Source organism: Strix aluco, chromosome 16 (genome assembly GCF_031877795.1).
Source record: "Strix aluco isolate bStrAlu1 chromosome 16, bStrAlu1.hap1, whole genome shotgun sequence".
Taxonomy (NCBI): domain Eukaryota; kingdom Metazoa; phylum Chordata; class Aves; order Strigiformes; family Strigidae; genus Strix; species Strix aluco.
Window position 1 is genome coordinate 15492792 of NC_133946.1, and position 15473 is coordinate 15508264.

Below are 15473 nucleotides of genomic sequence, written 5' to 3' on the forward strand. Positions count from 1 at the left end.
GAATTGTTTCACAAAATCAGTGCAGAACCCACTGGGTAACAAAGACCCTCTGTTCATCAGAGTGCATGGATTAGACTTACAGTTGCACTGTTGTTCCTTCATTCCCAATCAGTTGGAAATAAAATTAATTGTTTCTCTAGGTTCTCCTGCAGTTTGTCAAGCTTTACCTAGAAGTATCCCAAAAGGCAAAGTGTAGTCTGGATGGCTAGGAAATCTAGTAATGTGAAATTAACAGGTCAAAAACGTTCTCACACATTGATCAGACAGTGTACTAGAGGTGGCAGTCACATACAGGAGTTGCAATATATTATACCATCTGCCACTTAGTTTGAGGGTGAAGAGACCAAGTCTTAACAGTACAGCTGTTGGAGCTCGCTAGCATTTTTTTCCTTCCTTCATAGCCAGAACAGAAGACACACACAAGTGTAGCCTATATCTGGCTGTCAGAGCACAGCTGCTGTGTCCCCTTGGGAAGGGAGGGAAGGACATGACTATCCCTCTCTCTTGTCAAATCAGGCAGGATGCACTGGAGGGAGTACCCTGAGGTCACTGCCGCTTATAAAAATCTCTCTCAGGCACGAGAGCAGTGCTGGGACGGAGCACACATCTAAAAGCACAGCCAGGGACCACTCCTGGTGAGCCAGTACCTCTTTATAGTTCCATTCAAAGACATGAGCTCAGGCCTGAAAGTGCAAATGCCATTCTGTAGCAGCACAACACTTCAGCTAATTAATTCTGATCCCAAATTAGTTATGATTTCACTCAGGTTATGTTGCTGGAGTGCAACATGCCCAAGTATGGTTATCTATTCCCATTAATGGAATAGATACCTTGTTTGACCCTGGCTGGGGGTTCTTTCTGATGTGTTCCCCTACTGATAGGGTAAGGTTTGTATCTTGAATGTACACCTACAAAATGCCTGACTCCACAAAAAGGTTCCCGGGATAGATTTTGGCTTTTTTTTCTGCATTACTACTCAACTCAAGCTTGAATTTTTAAATAGCACTACCTGCTCCAGAATATGTTCCCAGAGATCTTCTGCATCTCACCAAGTATGGCTAGCAAGAGAGATGACTTACCGCAGCCAACCTGTCCTACAATCATTGTTAGCTGTCCTGTGAGAGAAGAAAGCATATATAAGCTTCTGATTACCAAATGCTCACAGAAAAACATCTTATTCTGTATATCTGATGTCATTTTGTACCTTGAGGGATTCGGATATCAATGTTGGACAATGCTGGAGGACCTTCAGGTGTCCAAGTGAAAAACCCATTTGTGATCTACATGCCAAGATGGAAAGAAACAAGAAACAGAAAACTGGTTTTAGAGCTGACTTTTTTCGACATCAGAGACACTTCTGTTTTCATTACACTGAGCACAGGAACAGAGCTAGCCTTTGCTCAATGCAGGAAACGTCTTCAAGTGACTGATTTTGTAAAGGCTTATATTCTGATGTGCAAGAATCTCTGAACTCTAAACAAGCACAACAATTAGAAAATTATGGAAAATCCTGAGGAAAAAGAAGCTGTTTAGGGTTTTGTTATTTGTAGGCAGGCACATGAAATAAGTGAAATGATTACCATACAATTAAATTATATACAGCATCACAGATTGCTCTCTGCAGAGCACTGAATGTCACTCTAGACACACTGCAGCATATACAACAATTACACAGTCCAAATTCCAAGCAGATATGCAGAACTTTCCACAGAAATTAGATATGACTCTCAGATAACCTAGGTTTTGCTAGATACAGAAATCTTTTCACTGAAGACGACTAAAAACAAGAAACAAAGCCTGTTCAGGTCTTTAAATGGAAGAGATTTCCATGGATACTGTGAAAAATAGGAAACAGGAGACAATTTTAAAAGGCCTGTATTTATACAGGACCCTCTTCTCTCACTTTTTCAAAGCCACTGAAGCCTTCAAAGCCTTTCAGCAATGTGAGGTACAACATTTTTTGATCTGAGAAGAGTGGAATGGGACACTTTTATCTCTCCCTGGAGAAAAAAAAAGTGATACTCTTATCTTGGGAAACAACATGAAAAAATGAGCAAAAGGAAGTGCAGTGTTCCTCCCTCCAGATTACTGAAGGCAGTCAGAGGATCCTCTCTCAAAAAATGCCCCTTCACGGGCAATGAGCTGCAGACAGACAGTACTTAGAAACCGCAGTTCCCTGACCCAGGTGCCGTCGGTGACAACGATGTCAGCAGATGGAGCCAAAGATTATAGCTGGTCCTGGCTTCCTATTCAAGACCTTATAAATACTGGCCTTACAGAGGTTACTGCTGTGGCCTCTCCTTTGTGACAAACTCTTTTGTTGTCACTCCAGGCTGTCTTTCGATACCCCCCCAAACCCTCTCTGAAATATTCCTCTTATTTTCCTGGAAGTCTATTCAAGAATGATCCTGCACCAAAGCAGCATGTCAGATGACAGACTCTAAAAAAAAATCCTGAAAGCACTATCAGTTGTCCTACTTACTCCCATGAAACTGAATTATTCATTCTCTTGTGCCAGAAATGCAAATGTAATAGCAGACTTCCTAAATAAACAGTGTCATCACTATAATAACCATCACGATTTTTATTACTTCTGGACAGTTCTACAGCAAATCAAGACCATCAGTCTTCAAAGTGGCATGGGTAATTTTAATTTTTTCTTCAAAGAAGTCAAGTCTTTGAGGGTTAGTTTTTAACTTCACGTTGAAAGGTTACTAGGAATTCCAAAAGAGGAAGGGAAGGCCCGTGACAAGATTATTTTAGAAATGTCTAAAACTAATTCTTTTCCATTTTCTTCATACCGTTTTTCTGTACAGGCATTGGAAATGGAAGAAAGAGTCTGACATACATAAAAGTTTGGACCAGATGATCTTTCAAAGTCCCTTCCAACCTGGGCTGTTCTATGTTCTAAGTTGGAAATTTAGTTGGAAATGAGAACAGGGCTAATGACTTAAACACTTCAAATGGAAAATTGCCAAGCAAAATCTAGAGGCATATACACAGCTGATCACAATATAGAGGTCAGTAGTCAATTCTTAAAATGAACGGCATAGAAAAGAAAGGTGGAGGTTAATCTCTGACATGAGCACAAGTGTCTGACAGTTCACATCAAATGCTGGTTCTTGAACTTGAAACTGCTGTCAGAATACAAAAGTGACTATTAGTGAGCTATAGTAAGTGTTATTAGAGTGACCTTCATATCACCTTTACACAAAAATCATCTGCTTCTGTGATGCTAATGGGTCTTCTCATGTGAGAGCTGTAATTGTTCCAGTCTTCCCTCGCAGGCCTCTTGCGGTTAACAACTTTGAGTGGCTGTGCAAGATCAGAAAGACAGAAATAAGCAGTAATTGGTAGCAGTACCAGCAAAATGTCCTAAACACAAGCAACCATGTTATGACCTATACAGTTCAGGGTATAAAAAAGAGGTTTTGCAATTGCAAGAAATGTTCAGTAGAAAATGGAAAAGTAAAAAATTTATTCTGGGTACAAATCACTCCAGCCACTTCACTTGCAATTAAACAGCATTACTCACCACCGCCTGGTATTTGCTGTGATTATCTGCACTTCTTAGCTCTGAAGATTTATCATGCTCTTCTCCAATTTCTTCACTTGACAGGAATTCACTCAGTTTCTGCACACTGAAAGGGAAAAAAGAGAATCACACCTCAACCTGGAATGCAAAACTTTTGTCCACTGCAATGCTTATTATAGAGCATCCCCTTTGTACTTCAACCACTGTCTGCTGCATAGTTTGTTCGTTTTCATTTTGATACAGGCATACAAAAATGTGCAAGGAGAAGTTACTGCAAGGAAGCTGACAAAAGCTGCCCTGTTGTCTATTAACAGCTATGATATTTTAATGGTTTGTGCAGATGCTTCTCAAGTCTTGTCTTTTCTGATATGACCAGAGATATTACACAAAAGATTTTTTCAGGCGTTTGGTGGGATGCAGACCAGCTACAACAGCAGCTTGTTTTGAAGCCACTTGCTGAAGCAGAATTAATGTCATTTATGTTACTGAAGTGTTGCACAGTCAGTTCTACTGAACAGTCTTACGAACACTAGCAGTCTGATGAAATCCCTACACCGTGAGCTAAATTCAACCAGCTATGATGAAATATGATGTGTACGAGGTAACATGATAAAGTAATAAAGCTTAACAGAAGAGTGTTCAACAGATGAGATATAAAAGGAATCCTGACAACCAGCAACAAAGGAGAAGGCATAAAATCTTCACAAGCTGCTTAAGATTTAATTAGCTAAGAGATAATGTGCCTTTATTATGACATTTAACAGATCATTACATCAATTTTACCTCTGTACCTGACTTTATAAAATGTATGTCTAATCTACTCACAGGGACAGCAAATTAAATTTGTAAAGGAAGTAGATTGAATCATGAACTCAACATCAAAGGGACTCAATCAGCTAGAAATAAGTTAACTATCAGTCTCCAAAATTATAAAGTGCCAGAAGGCCTTAAGTTCCTAAAAATAAATTTATGGACAAGGGCTGAAAAAATTGATTTCAATATTAAAAAAATTGATATAAATAGCTTTAGGCTAATTGGGGAGAAACAGACAAATGATGCCACTGTAGCACAGTGATACATGGCTATCAGTCTGTTCAAATGCAAATCTTAAAAAATAAAAATTAAAAATCCAGCATTTATTTTGCATTTCACTGCCAAGGATTTCCTCTTCAGAAGGAGACTTAGTTTCCTCTAAGAACCTCATGAGATACCCCACTGGTGCCAAAACAGTGCTTGGACCAAGGCATTACAGCACCTCCTAAAGCAGGCTCCCCACGCAGCTGGCACTTGTCCTGCAAGGAAGGGTGGAAGCCACCCAGGGACTCCCTAAGAAACAACTGGTTCTACAGTTTTTCTGTCAACCTGCCCACTTGATAATGGCATCTGAGGACTAAGAGATACACACTGGGGTGAATTTAGATAGAGCAGGTACTACAATCTAAGAAACTGAAAATGGGGAGAATAACTATTGGGGATGGAACAAAGGAGAATAATGAATTCAGGCTCAATGTCAGACCAAAATCCTTAATGGGAAGGTCTGTTGTCTCAAAGGAAGAAATTAGAAGCCCCATCAGTAGAGATATTTCTACCTACGTGCACAAAGCTCTGGAAAACACAGCTAGGAATGATCTTCTTTTTTGTTCAGTGAAACAGATGTTTAAAAGAACATTTTAAATGCCTTTAAATGGACCAAGTGATGGTTTAGGTGCTGCCTGTATGGAGTTGGTATGCAGCTGCACCCACATTCTCTATAGTAAAACTACCCTGACATTTGAATAATTGCTCTGAAGATACAAAGAGCAGAGAAGTCTCCTGTGCATCTACTCTAGGGTCTAGAGGGGGAGGAAGAGAAGACAGCAAACATATTCTTGGACCATGCGTACCCAAATAAGACCATGTCTCTAGTAAGCCATTCAATAGTTTGATTTTGCTCTCTGGTTGTGTATCAAGGTGGCAGTATTGAAGTGCCAAGACTTCTCTCTGCAAGCCCTCTGCCCAACACTCTGCTGAATTCTGGAATTGCTGCTCCTGTGGCAATTACTGATGAAACACAGTATGGCTGTGAGAAAACCTTTTGTTAGAGACAGCAACTCATATTTCAGGATGTCACACCATTCTACACTCTTAAAGAACAAAAAAAAGTACATTCTCTGTAGAGCTCTTGCTGACATCACAATTTCACTAGCATTCCAATATCTCCCCAGGGGAGCTTATTTTTAAGTCACAGAATAGATGTACTGATTAAAACATGGCTATTTGCACAGCTGACTGGAAAAGCGGTTTCATATTAAATGCAGTAAGATACAGAATGCCACTTGTTACTTGACCTTTACTGATGCAAAACCATATGCTGAACCCTTTGGCCTTGAAGACCTCATATTTAATAAATACATGAATTGGCTGCTCAGTTTTAATTTTCAATGGCACAAGCACACTACATATTAAAAAAAGTTTTTCAAAGAGATAACAGAATTTATCACCTTCTTAAAGACTTTCAACAGTTCCCCCTCTCAGAAGCAAACACCCTACCCCGTAACTTACAAGGGCCCTATGTGAAACAGGAGCTTTAAACCTGTTTTACCATTGGAATCAATCACACAGTTGTTCTGATAGTGTCAATGACAATCCATGAGGATGCTTTGCAGTTGGGCACATGTGTAATGATTCAAGACACTGACAAGTTTATTTGTGGAAATTATTGTCCTTAACAGCATCTGGCATCAGAGACTGTAGCCAATATTAACAGAGCAGGGGTTGTGAGTGCCTGAGATGCAAAGCCAGTAACACCCTCTTAATATCCTTCACGTGTTGGTTCCACAGCTGGATCATCTTCACTTAGGCAGCTCCTTTCTGTCACTACAGGAGAAGCTGTCTTGTACACTTGATAAAACCGATTAGAATATCTCAGCCTAAAATAAGCTGAAGCACAACTTTAGCAAGTAAGCTTACCTTTACCTGATCTTATTGATGAGCTACTTATTAGAAGGACACAGTTATAACAAGTAAACATTAGCTGTGCTCAACTGGCACAAATACAGCTAATACCTGTTGCTTTTTCACACTTACCAACCTATTTAGGTAAGCATGTGTCCGCATGTGTTGAAAATACCTGGCACATGGTTCCAAAATACTGCACTGAAGGATGAGGTACTCAGAAGACACAGCTAGAGTAGCACTGAGGAGCAATGCACTCTGGAACACTGCCTGGGGTACTGTGATACAGCCAGCCAGGAAGACAGGGATCACATCAACTTTGTTACAGAGCCTAAACCAGGGGATTCCTGTCTGCACTACAAATGGCAGGGCAACAGCCTGCTAACAAGAAGATAACTACAGAATAACTCATGAAGAACTCCCAGCCAGCAACAATTAATACTTAGTTGATACTAATTACTTTAGAATTGCTCCTGCAGCATTAACAGGCACACAATTCATTTACAAAGAAATCCTTAGACAAGCCAAAATAAATGCCCATTACCAGTGCCAGTGTGAGCCTCCAGCTACCTTGCTGGCTGCAATCTTAGCATCACAATTTGCCATGACTCTGGGGACTACCACAGTGGCTGCAGAACATTTCATGTCAGCCACCGACGCTCTCAGATTTCACACTTGTTAGGAGAGAGGACACAGCTGTGACTTTGCACTGTCAGGGAATTTTGAAACAGCACGGGCAATCTCAGCCTCCTGCTGTAGTCTTCTTTCCATCTCCAAAGTGACACAAAGGTAATTAAGCAAGGGCTGGTGTCCAGTATCTGTCTCTTAGTTTAGACAAGCTCTTAAGACAGCTATATTGAAGGCCACAAAAAGGTCCCACTAAAGTAAGAAGCCCAAACTCGCTCTTCCTCCCCTATCAGTCAGGCAGAGTTACACTGCATATGAAAAGCATTACGAGGTTTTTACACAAATCTGTTGATACTTAAAGCAAAACTCCCAGTGAAACAGCAGCTCTACTGGTTATTCCAGTTCTTGAACACTCAGACTAACATGTTCATAAGAAATTAAGAATTCATCAAGTCTGGAGTAGACATTTAGACATTAACTTACCCTCACACTTAACAGTGATTTTTATGTGGGGTTTTTTTGTTTATTTCATTAAGTCTAACTCTGCACCAACAGGCAACCTCTCAGGCAGTGGGTGGGAGGGCTGAGCACAGCCCAAGAAATACACGCTGAAACACATGTGCTTTTGTGATTACCTTCTTCCCCTTCTACATGTTTGATGTGAGGAAATATTTGCATGATTTACAAAACTAAATCTTCAGTAAGTTTTAAGTTCCTTTCCTTCTACCGCATATATGTTGCATGCAGTATCAATATAGCTCAACCCATTCTACATAATGAAGTACTAGCTGTGGACCACAGAATACTGGTTGTGACAACTGTATTAGCAAAGAACTTGGCCCACACGCTACAACCAAGGGAACCATGCAAAGTAAAAAGTTGGGAAGCAATTTACAACAACAGGTAAATAATCACCACACTATTTCTAAACTTAGAATTGCAAAATGAGCAAAGACACATTCTCAAAAGTTGGAGAGGTGGTAGCAAAGATATTAATTTCACAGTTCTCACCTTACTAATGCTTTGACAGTGGATCTAACCACACTGGAGAGCAGGAATAATGGAGACACAAGAATATGAAACAGGGAGATGGAGGCAAATGCCACGGATGGGGAGAAGTCAGCCTTCGTTGTCAGATGAGCATGGACCACAAATGTCTACAAAGAGACAGAAATCATCATCAGCATTTTGTCATAAAGAACGAAATGCACAAAGACTTCATATTTCATAAGCATTTCATTTACAGAATCTTAATTTATACTCTCTTAACAGTTTGGGGGAGCGCTGCATACTCTGGGCTGCTTCTGGTCACAGACGACAAGTGGGCATTTTCCATCCTCTCCCAGAGGAATTGCAAATGTGTGGCAGGTTTGCAATCCTGTCCTCCTCCTTCCTCATTTCCACACCACTTATACTTGAAAATGCAGTTGTAATTATCACTACTTAGAAAAGTCCATACTTACTATAAGTACAGCTGCAATTGGTATTGCTGCATTCATAAAGACTGTGAAGGAAAACACGTAGGAACATTTAGAAACAATTTCCATTCAGACATGCTAAATGTTAAAATAGTACTAGCACTGGTTTACAATGTTATTTTCTATGCTTAAGGTAGGAGAAATGCGCAAGTATCTACATATATCTGTACATTGTTTTAAAACGCCTACAGTTCACATCATCAGAGCAGACAGAACCCAGCAGTGCGCCCTAGAAAAAGATGACTCATCTACTGGTTTTTTAGCTGCGATCAGCTCTCACGCAGTTCAGGCGACGGGCAGAAAGGCCGAGCTGGTACAAGGTCTGGCAGGCGACTCGAGTACCTGGCAGAGGCCGCACGGGCCCTGGCGCCGGGAGGGCCTCGCAGGCCGGCTGCAGGCCCCGTGCTGCCTCAGCACATCCGGCTGCCACCGACGTCTGGGGCACCACTTCTGCAGTGCAGGGCTTTGGGGTCCCCTCAGGTTTCAGGATGCGGCTCAAAGGGTGAGAAAAAATTGGTAACTCACTGTATCATTGATTTAGTTCAGTCTTCTGGAGGATTTACTCATAATTAATTACTCCTGCTTTGTCAGTGTCCTCAGGAGCTCAATACAGGTTATAACAACACCTAAATGTGACAGAGTTTTGATTTCATATGGGCCTTGAGTTATTAAAATGGAAACAATGAACCAGTTTCCTCCCTGACCTCAAACAGTGCCTGTCCTGGTGCTGCAGATTCCCTCACTACAGCAACTCATATACTATGGCATTTAGAGGTTATTAAACAGATGGATGGGGAGAAGCAGGCAAATACCATTTCTGTATAGGGATCTCTTTTAGACTGGGCAGGAGTATGGATTAAGAATGTAATAAAAACTAGTTACCCATCTGGGAGCTTGAGTCAGAACCAGAGCTATGCTCTTACCCCACATATCTGTCCCCTCTGTTGCAACCTAAGGATATTATTTAATAATCACCTTTTCATTTTGACCTTCACTCAATTTTATTTCATGAAGTAAGTAATAGAGAGAAAGAATATAGAATCTATAGCTAAATTACAATTAAAAGATCAGTACACATGTAACAGAAAAGAAAGAGGCTAGCCACTTCTTTTTTGTTTAAACTACACCTGATCTTTTTCCTACCAGGTACAGCCAATGTTCAGACAGTAAAAGCACTCCCCAGTTACTTCATCTGAAGTGGAGTGTCATCATTTGACCCACAAATACTTCTGGTTGACTGTTTGGCCATACTTTTCAGGGCATAAACTCCCTGAACAACTTAACATACTGTCAGATGTTCTTTTTTCCTACATTTAGAAGACCTTTAATGAATCCTGTAACATACTTGTAAACTCTGTACTCAAGCAAATAACTGTTACTTCACGTAGCTCTAATTCCTTGACAGAAGAGAGTGTTTGAGAGTATAGGTACATTTGCGTATATATTTCCAGAATAAAAGCTTAGCCTTTGAAAAATGAGTATGTATTAAAGCTTAGAAAGTCATAGTTTACCCCTCAAGTTAGGGGGAAAAAAAATAAATTCTGAGGAAATGTTCTTTTCTGTGTTGGAATACAAAGTAGCTTCAGTTCAGACTCTCATTTCTCCTAATGATTCTACTTTCTGCTCAGTTTTCACACTTTGAACAAACTTGAGGTAGTTACGGCACAGAAATTTTGAAAAAGAAGTGAAGCTTGCTGCCTGCAACTATGGACTACTTGATTCTATTAAATCTTGGCATTTGCAATTTGCCTTTGAGCCTGCTGCAGTACGTGAGCTTGCTTTTATGAATGAATCTGATGAGGGAATCTAGAAAAGCTGATAAACTTCTCAGAGATGGATCCTGCTCTTCAGCTGTCTACAGTACGAGATCATACCTGTCAAACACAAAGCTGGACAGATTAAATATACTGTAGGGTTGGCAAAGCCCGCTGCAGTTAGACAGCTAGGGTCACTTGGTGGCTCCCAAGAGGTCAATCTGAATTTTGTTATTATGTGAGATCAAAGGACTTTACTTCTTCTTTCAATCTTCTTTCACATCTTTCAAGCAAACAAATAAGGGCTTACAAAGCCACTGGAATTTGGGAGGGTTTTTAAAATTATGTTTATATTTTCAATTACACAAGTGTGCAGAATAATAAAACGTTTTCTAACATAAATTTAGTTTGCAGCTAAGACTTCTGGTTTAATTAGATTTGGTCAAATGTACTTTGTTACTGGGAAAAGGCAGCCTGAAAACTGGGAAAATATTTTCAGTCATTTCTGAATATTTTGGGATAGTATCTATTGTTATTTTCCTGTGAGAGAGCCTGGAGTTACTTAGCATCTGACAGATTAGGCAAAAATTCATTGAAATAGGAAAACCATTACTTTCCTTCTCCACCTTTCCTGAACATTTAGTGCATGTTAAATCCTGTAAAACCAAACATAGGATAGTCTAACTAATCAGTATGAAAAAATTTACATAGGAATCTTCCTTGCTACAGTTAACGAATTCACTTTCGAAACTCAAAAGGTGTCACTACCAACTTTGCAACCCAGCTTTGATTCTGGGGGCTATGTTTCATTAAGATTATAGGAAGAGCTAATGTCTATAGTAGCTCTTTTAATACACATGAACAATTCCATATACATACAACCTGGATCCAGGCACAGGGGAGAGGCAGGTGAGATCCAATTTCCAGGCAGTCTTAAAATGGAATTTTCTTGTGGTCTAGCCAACACTGCCCTGAAACTTTTAGGTATATTTTCTGTAATCCAATGCAAATCTATTCCTCAGTAATAGAAGTAGCTCCAATCACATTCTTTCATCCATGTTAATAGCTAAGTATACTTAGAAAGGTATTCCAGAGTCTATTCAACATTGTATGTTAAAAAAAGTATGTAAAAAAAATGAAATCTCATTTCTGCTTTCTTATTGTTCTAGGAAGTGTCTGCCTTCCTCTTGATCAATAACACATAAAATCTTGGTAATCTCCTGATTTTTTCATAATTTTTTTTCCTTTCATAAAAAAATGAAATCATACATTCACTGTAATATTAGGAAACACGCTTTGTGCTGATTATGCCTGTCATTCTATTTATACGTATGGTAAGCAAACCAGCAAATACTCCTATATTTATACTCTCTATGTAGTCTGCTAAAGTGCAAGTTTGTAAAGATCAGTGTAATTTCTGCTAAAGACAGAGGGTTTAAGGAACTCTTAGGCTGAAACTACAGGAACTCTTTATAAGCCAAAATTATATGCAACAACATAAAAAAACTGCATTGGTTTACCCCAGCTGAGAAACTGATCTACCGTGTCTTACACACACATAAATATCACACGTAATACAAACAAGAATGCAAATATACACATTAAGTGTTTCAAGAGGCATCGGTACATATTCAAAATTGGTCTTAATACTACATCTTCATATTCATGTCACTATTTCTTTACAGAATAGTCAGTACTCTGGGGATGAATACACCTTTTCATAGCTGCTACAAATGATACTGTGAGGATTTAAAAATCACATGAGTCTTCACAGCCCCTTCAGTCCTACAGCTGAACCTGTGGCTGTGACTATAAATAGATTTTAATGCCACATGAAGTAGTGCAAACAAAGGGAGCCCATCTGTGTTGATCTGTGCGTAGGATGGAGTTTCCAGTCACACAATCTACTCCAGCTAAATTCTCTTTTATGCCAAAATGGGAACTACTCTCCAAGCACAGAGAGCTCAGGATCCCCAGAAAGAAATTCTTGTCTCAGAAGTCAATGAAAACCTCAACTTAATGTCAGTTAAATTCAGTGGGATCAGGACCTTTCCCTCAGGGTGCATTACATTTGTGATCATTTGGCAGGGAAGGAAGTCAGCTGCAGGTCTCTTGGGTCGAATGAAATCAAATACTAACCAGACTGGAATTTATTTTCCTAAGGAGTAGCCTTCCTTATTAGTCTAGAAAGTATTTGTACAGGTAGCTTGTGGCATTTGAATACTTCTCACTAAAAGGTTCCATTTCATTAATATCTTACAGATTATATGAACAGTGTTCTTCAGTATGATTTTACTAATTATTTCTAAAGTATTACAGTAGCCAATTTATAGAGGTGTTGCATATGATCTCCTCAAATACAGAGTTTAGTTGACCCTAGCTCTTCTTAAAAGGATGATAAATGCCATAAAGCAGCTTGAAAGATAACGTGAGACAAAAGAATCTGGATATGGACTGATGAAATTGCCAGCATTCTCACATTTTACCTTTTTAGGATATAGAAATGCTCCTAAGAATCACTTGTTTTTATAAGAAATCCAAATTTTGAGTAAGAAAGTATAAGTACCATCTGTTGGACCTTCAACACAAAGACAATTCCTGTCACATATTACGATACACCGTATTGTGCAAAATGCAGGAGGAAAAGAAAAAGAAACGTCAACAAAGGCTTCTTCCTGAATGCTATGTTTAGAGAGAATATTGCTGGCTGAAGGTAAACACTTGCCCCTTAAAAGCTTTTCTCCAGAAAAGCTAATGCTATGAAGCATTAATCTTGACTTTCTCTTTTAGGCTTATTTCCCACATAGGCAAAATTCTACTGAATTAAATTGAAAGTCTGACTAAATGGAAAGTGAGGAGTATGGATCACAGCCTAAAGCAACTGAAACAATCTCAACAGACAAATGGTAAACCCATTAGTAGCTAATAATGCAGTAGCACTTCAGCTGAACAGTGGATTAGAATGAAGGAGGAGACTTACTGGATATGGAGGTATAAAGGGCAAAGGACTTGAGGCTAGTCATTTCTTTTTGTCTGGTTTCCTCTACACTGCTGTGAAAGATGTGTTCCCAAGCATAGAGTTTAAGGAGCTTAATGCCTCGAAGCATCTCATTTGTCTTCTTCAGTCTCTCATTGGAGTACTCCTGCAACATTTACATACATATTTACTTAAAGACTATAATTGAAGTACCTGTCCCCTAAACATAAGGATCACACAAAAATTGTATGGAGCCCCTTGCAACCAGTCAGCTATACTTCACTAGTTCTGTCCATTCAGATGTTTTGTTACTATTTTTCACAAAGATGAGCTTCCCTAGAGCTCAAGTGAACGGGCAGTTTGTTTGCACTCCTAAATCAGATAGCTCATACTGAAAATTTTACTCCCCTGTCAGTTTTCTGATGACCTGCAAGGCAGCCTCTCATGACTTCTACTGCCCAGCACACTGGCTGGATTTTCAACAGGCACTCTGACAATGTACAGTGGAGATCAGAACACACAGACAAGCTACGACTGGGCACACAGCTCTGCCCAACCGACGTGACGCGGAAACATTGATGTCAGGCTTCAAAGCAGCAAGGTCACATCAGCAAGAAGCTGTGATCCTGTAGGGAACTTTGACTCTGAGCAGGGCCAGCTGGCTCAGGCACAATAATACACTGGTAAATTTATACTCCCAGTAAAGCATAACTGGAATTTATGCTGCTTCCAGTTTTTAGGCTAGCTCAAGGATCTTTGCACCACACTACATTTCACAGTGGAAACATTTCTAGCACCAAATGCACTGCTCCCATCTGCAGGAATCTCTAGGTGATGCTGACTGTCTGCTTGGATGCCACAGGGATGAATGCTGTCTATGTTTCTAGAAGCATGTATACTGTTGATGTTAAGGCATTACTTTTCACACAGGAAGGTGCACAAATAACTCTCATCACCACCCATGATTTGTGGTGGAAGAGATTTCAGCAGGCTCTCGGGGTCCATTACAGTTTCATATGGCTTCCTTGGCAGTGCAACAGTTGCTGAATGTGGGGATAAGGTTCAGAGCAGCTGGGCATGGTAATTCCTATGAACCAAGGTAATTTTCTCAGCAGTGATGCAGGTGATTCAAATTAAAGACAAGCCAAGTGAGGGATCAAGGAACAGCTCATGACTTAGCAGACCTCTAAGCTCCCCAGCTAAGGAGCATGGTGTGGGAGTTAGGATTGCCCAGAGGTTATTTAAATAAATCAGTCTGATAGATTTCCACATCTATGATGTATCTAGGGTGCAAGTTTGGATGCAGCATTTCTGCTTCCTTTCCCCTTGGACAGCTTGCCCTGCATGATTCATTTACTTGTGCACCATCTGACTGCACAAAGCCATCTCAGTCAATGATTACTTACCATTTACAAGTTAGAAAGATCTTTTTGCTCTTTTGGCTAAGATCTTTTGCACTTAGGGAATCACATACTTGTTGAAAAATATAACCCCAAAACCTGCATCTTTACTGCTTATGCTTATCACGTTTTCACATTCTTGAACTTGACATTCTTGAACATTACAAAATGTCTGAGAATCAGTTCCTGGCCAATGTCCATCATTAGCTTTGTAATTCCAAACACAGACCAATGCCTAACTACCAGAGGTGATATTTATATCCCGTATGAGTCGGAAGACACTTACCAATGTGCTTCTCTGGGCCTGTGAGAGTTTTGTTGCTACAAAGTACTGAACAGGTGCAAGGACTATGATTACTGCTGCTCCAATTAAGGCACTGATTCCAAGAAGGTAGTAGAGCAGAAGAACTCCTACGATTATCTGTTGAGAGAAAAGAAAGTGAGGGCAAGGCTTGGGATTGTTTCACTTTGTGTATGCACCACAGAGACCAATCACAGGGTAACCGGACAGCATGTTCAAAACCAACAGCCACTGCAGCTAACCCTACCCCCAAAGTCATATATTCTGTATCTCTGGCACAGCAGGGTTTAATCAGTTGGGATATTCTGTCAGAGCACCAAATATACCCACCTAGTGTTCCTCCCCAGCTTGTGGGTTCTGTGTATTTCCATCTCATAGACTCCCCATTATAAGCAGTAGAGGAAGGTTGTACAGATTTGCATATCATCTATAACGTAACTCTCACAGCTATTAAAAATAACTTTACT

The 15473-nt window shown here is 39.9% G+C and overlaps 1 protein-coding gene across 4 annotated transcripts in view; it reads right to left on the minus strand.

Moving 5' to 3' along the window:
- Nucleotides 1–15473, minus strand: part of ABCC8 (ATP binding cassette subfamily C member 8) — a 78862-nt gene that overhangs the window by 37484 nt on the left and 25905 nt on the right. For all 4 annotated transcript variants that reach the window (XM_074842218.1, XM_074842219.1, XM_074842220.1 and 1 more), the window contains exons 9-16: nucleotides 14992–15126; nucleotides 13309–13471; nucleotides 8560–8600; nucleotides 8108–8253; nucleotides 3536–3641; nucleotides 3205–3315; nucleotides 1205–1280; nucleotides 1010–1115 (exon numbers count right to left, since the gene is read on the minus strand). In XM_074842218.1, the coding sequence (XP_074698319.1) occupies nucleotides 1010–1115; nucleotides 1205–1280; nucleotides 3205–3315; nucleotides 3536–3641; nucleotides 8108–8253; nucleotides 8560–8600; nucleotides 13309–13471; nucleotides 14992–15126 (884 nt within the window). The remainder of the gene's footprint in view (nucleotides 1–1009; nucleotides 1116–1204; nucleotides 1281–3204; nucleotides 3316–3535; nucleotides 3642–8107; nucleotides 8254–8559; nucleotides 8601–13308; nucleotides 13472–14991; nucleotides 15127–15473) is intronic.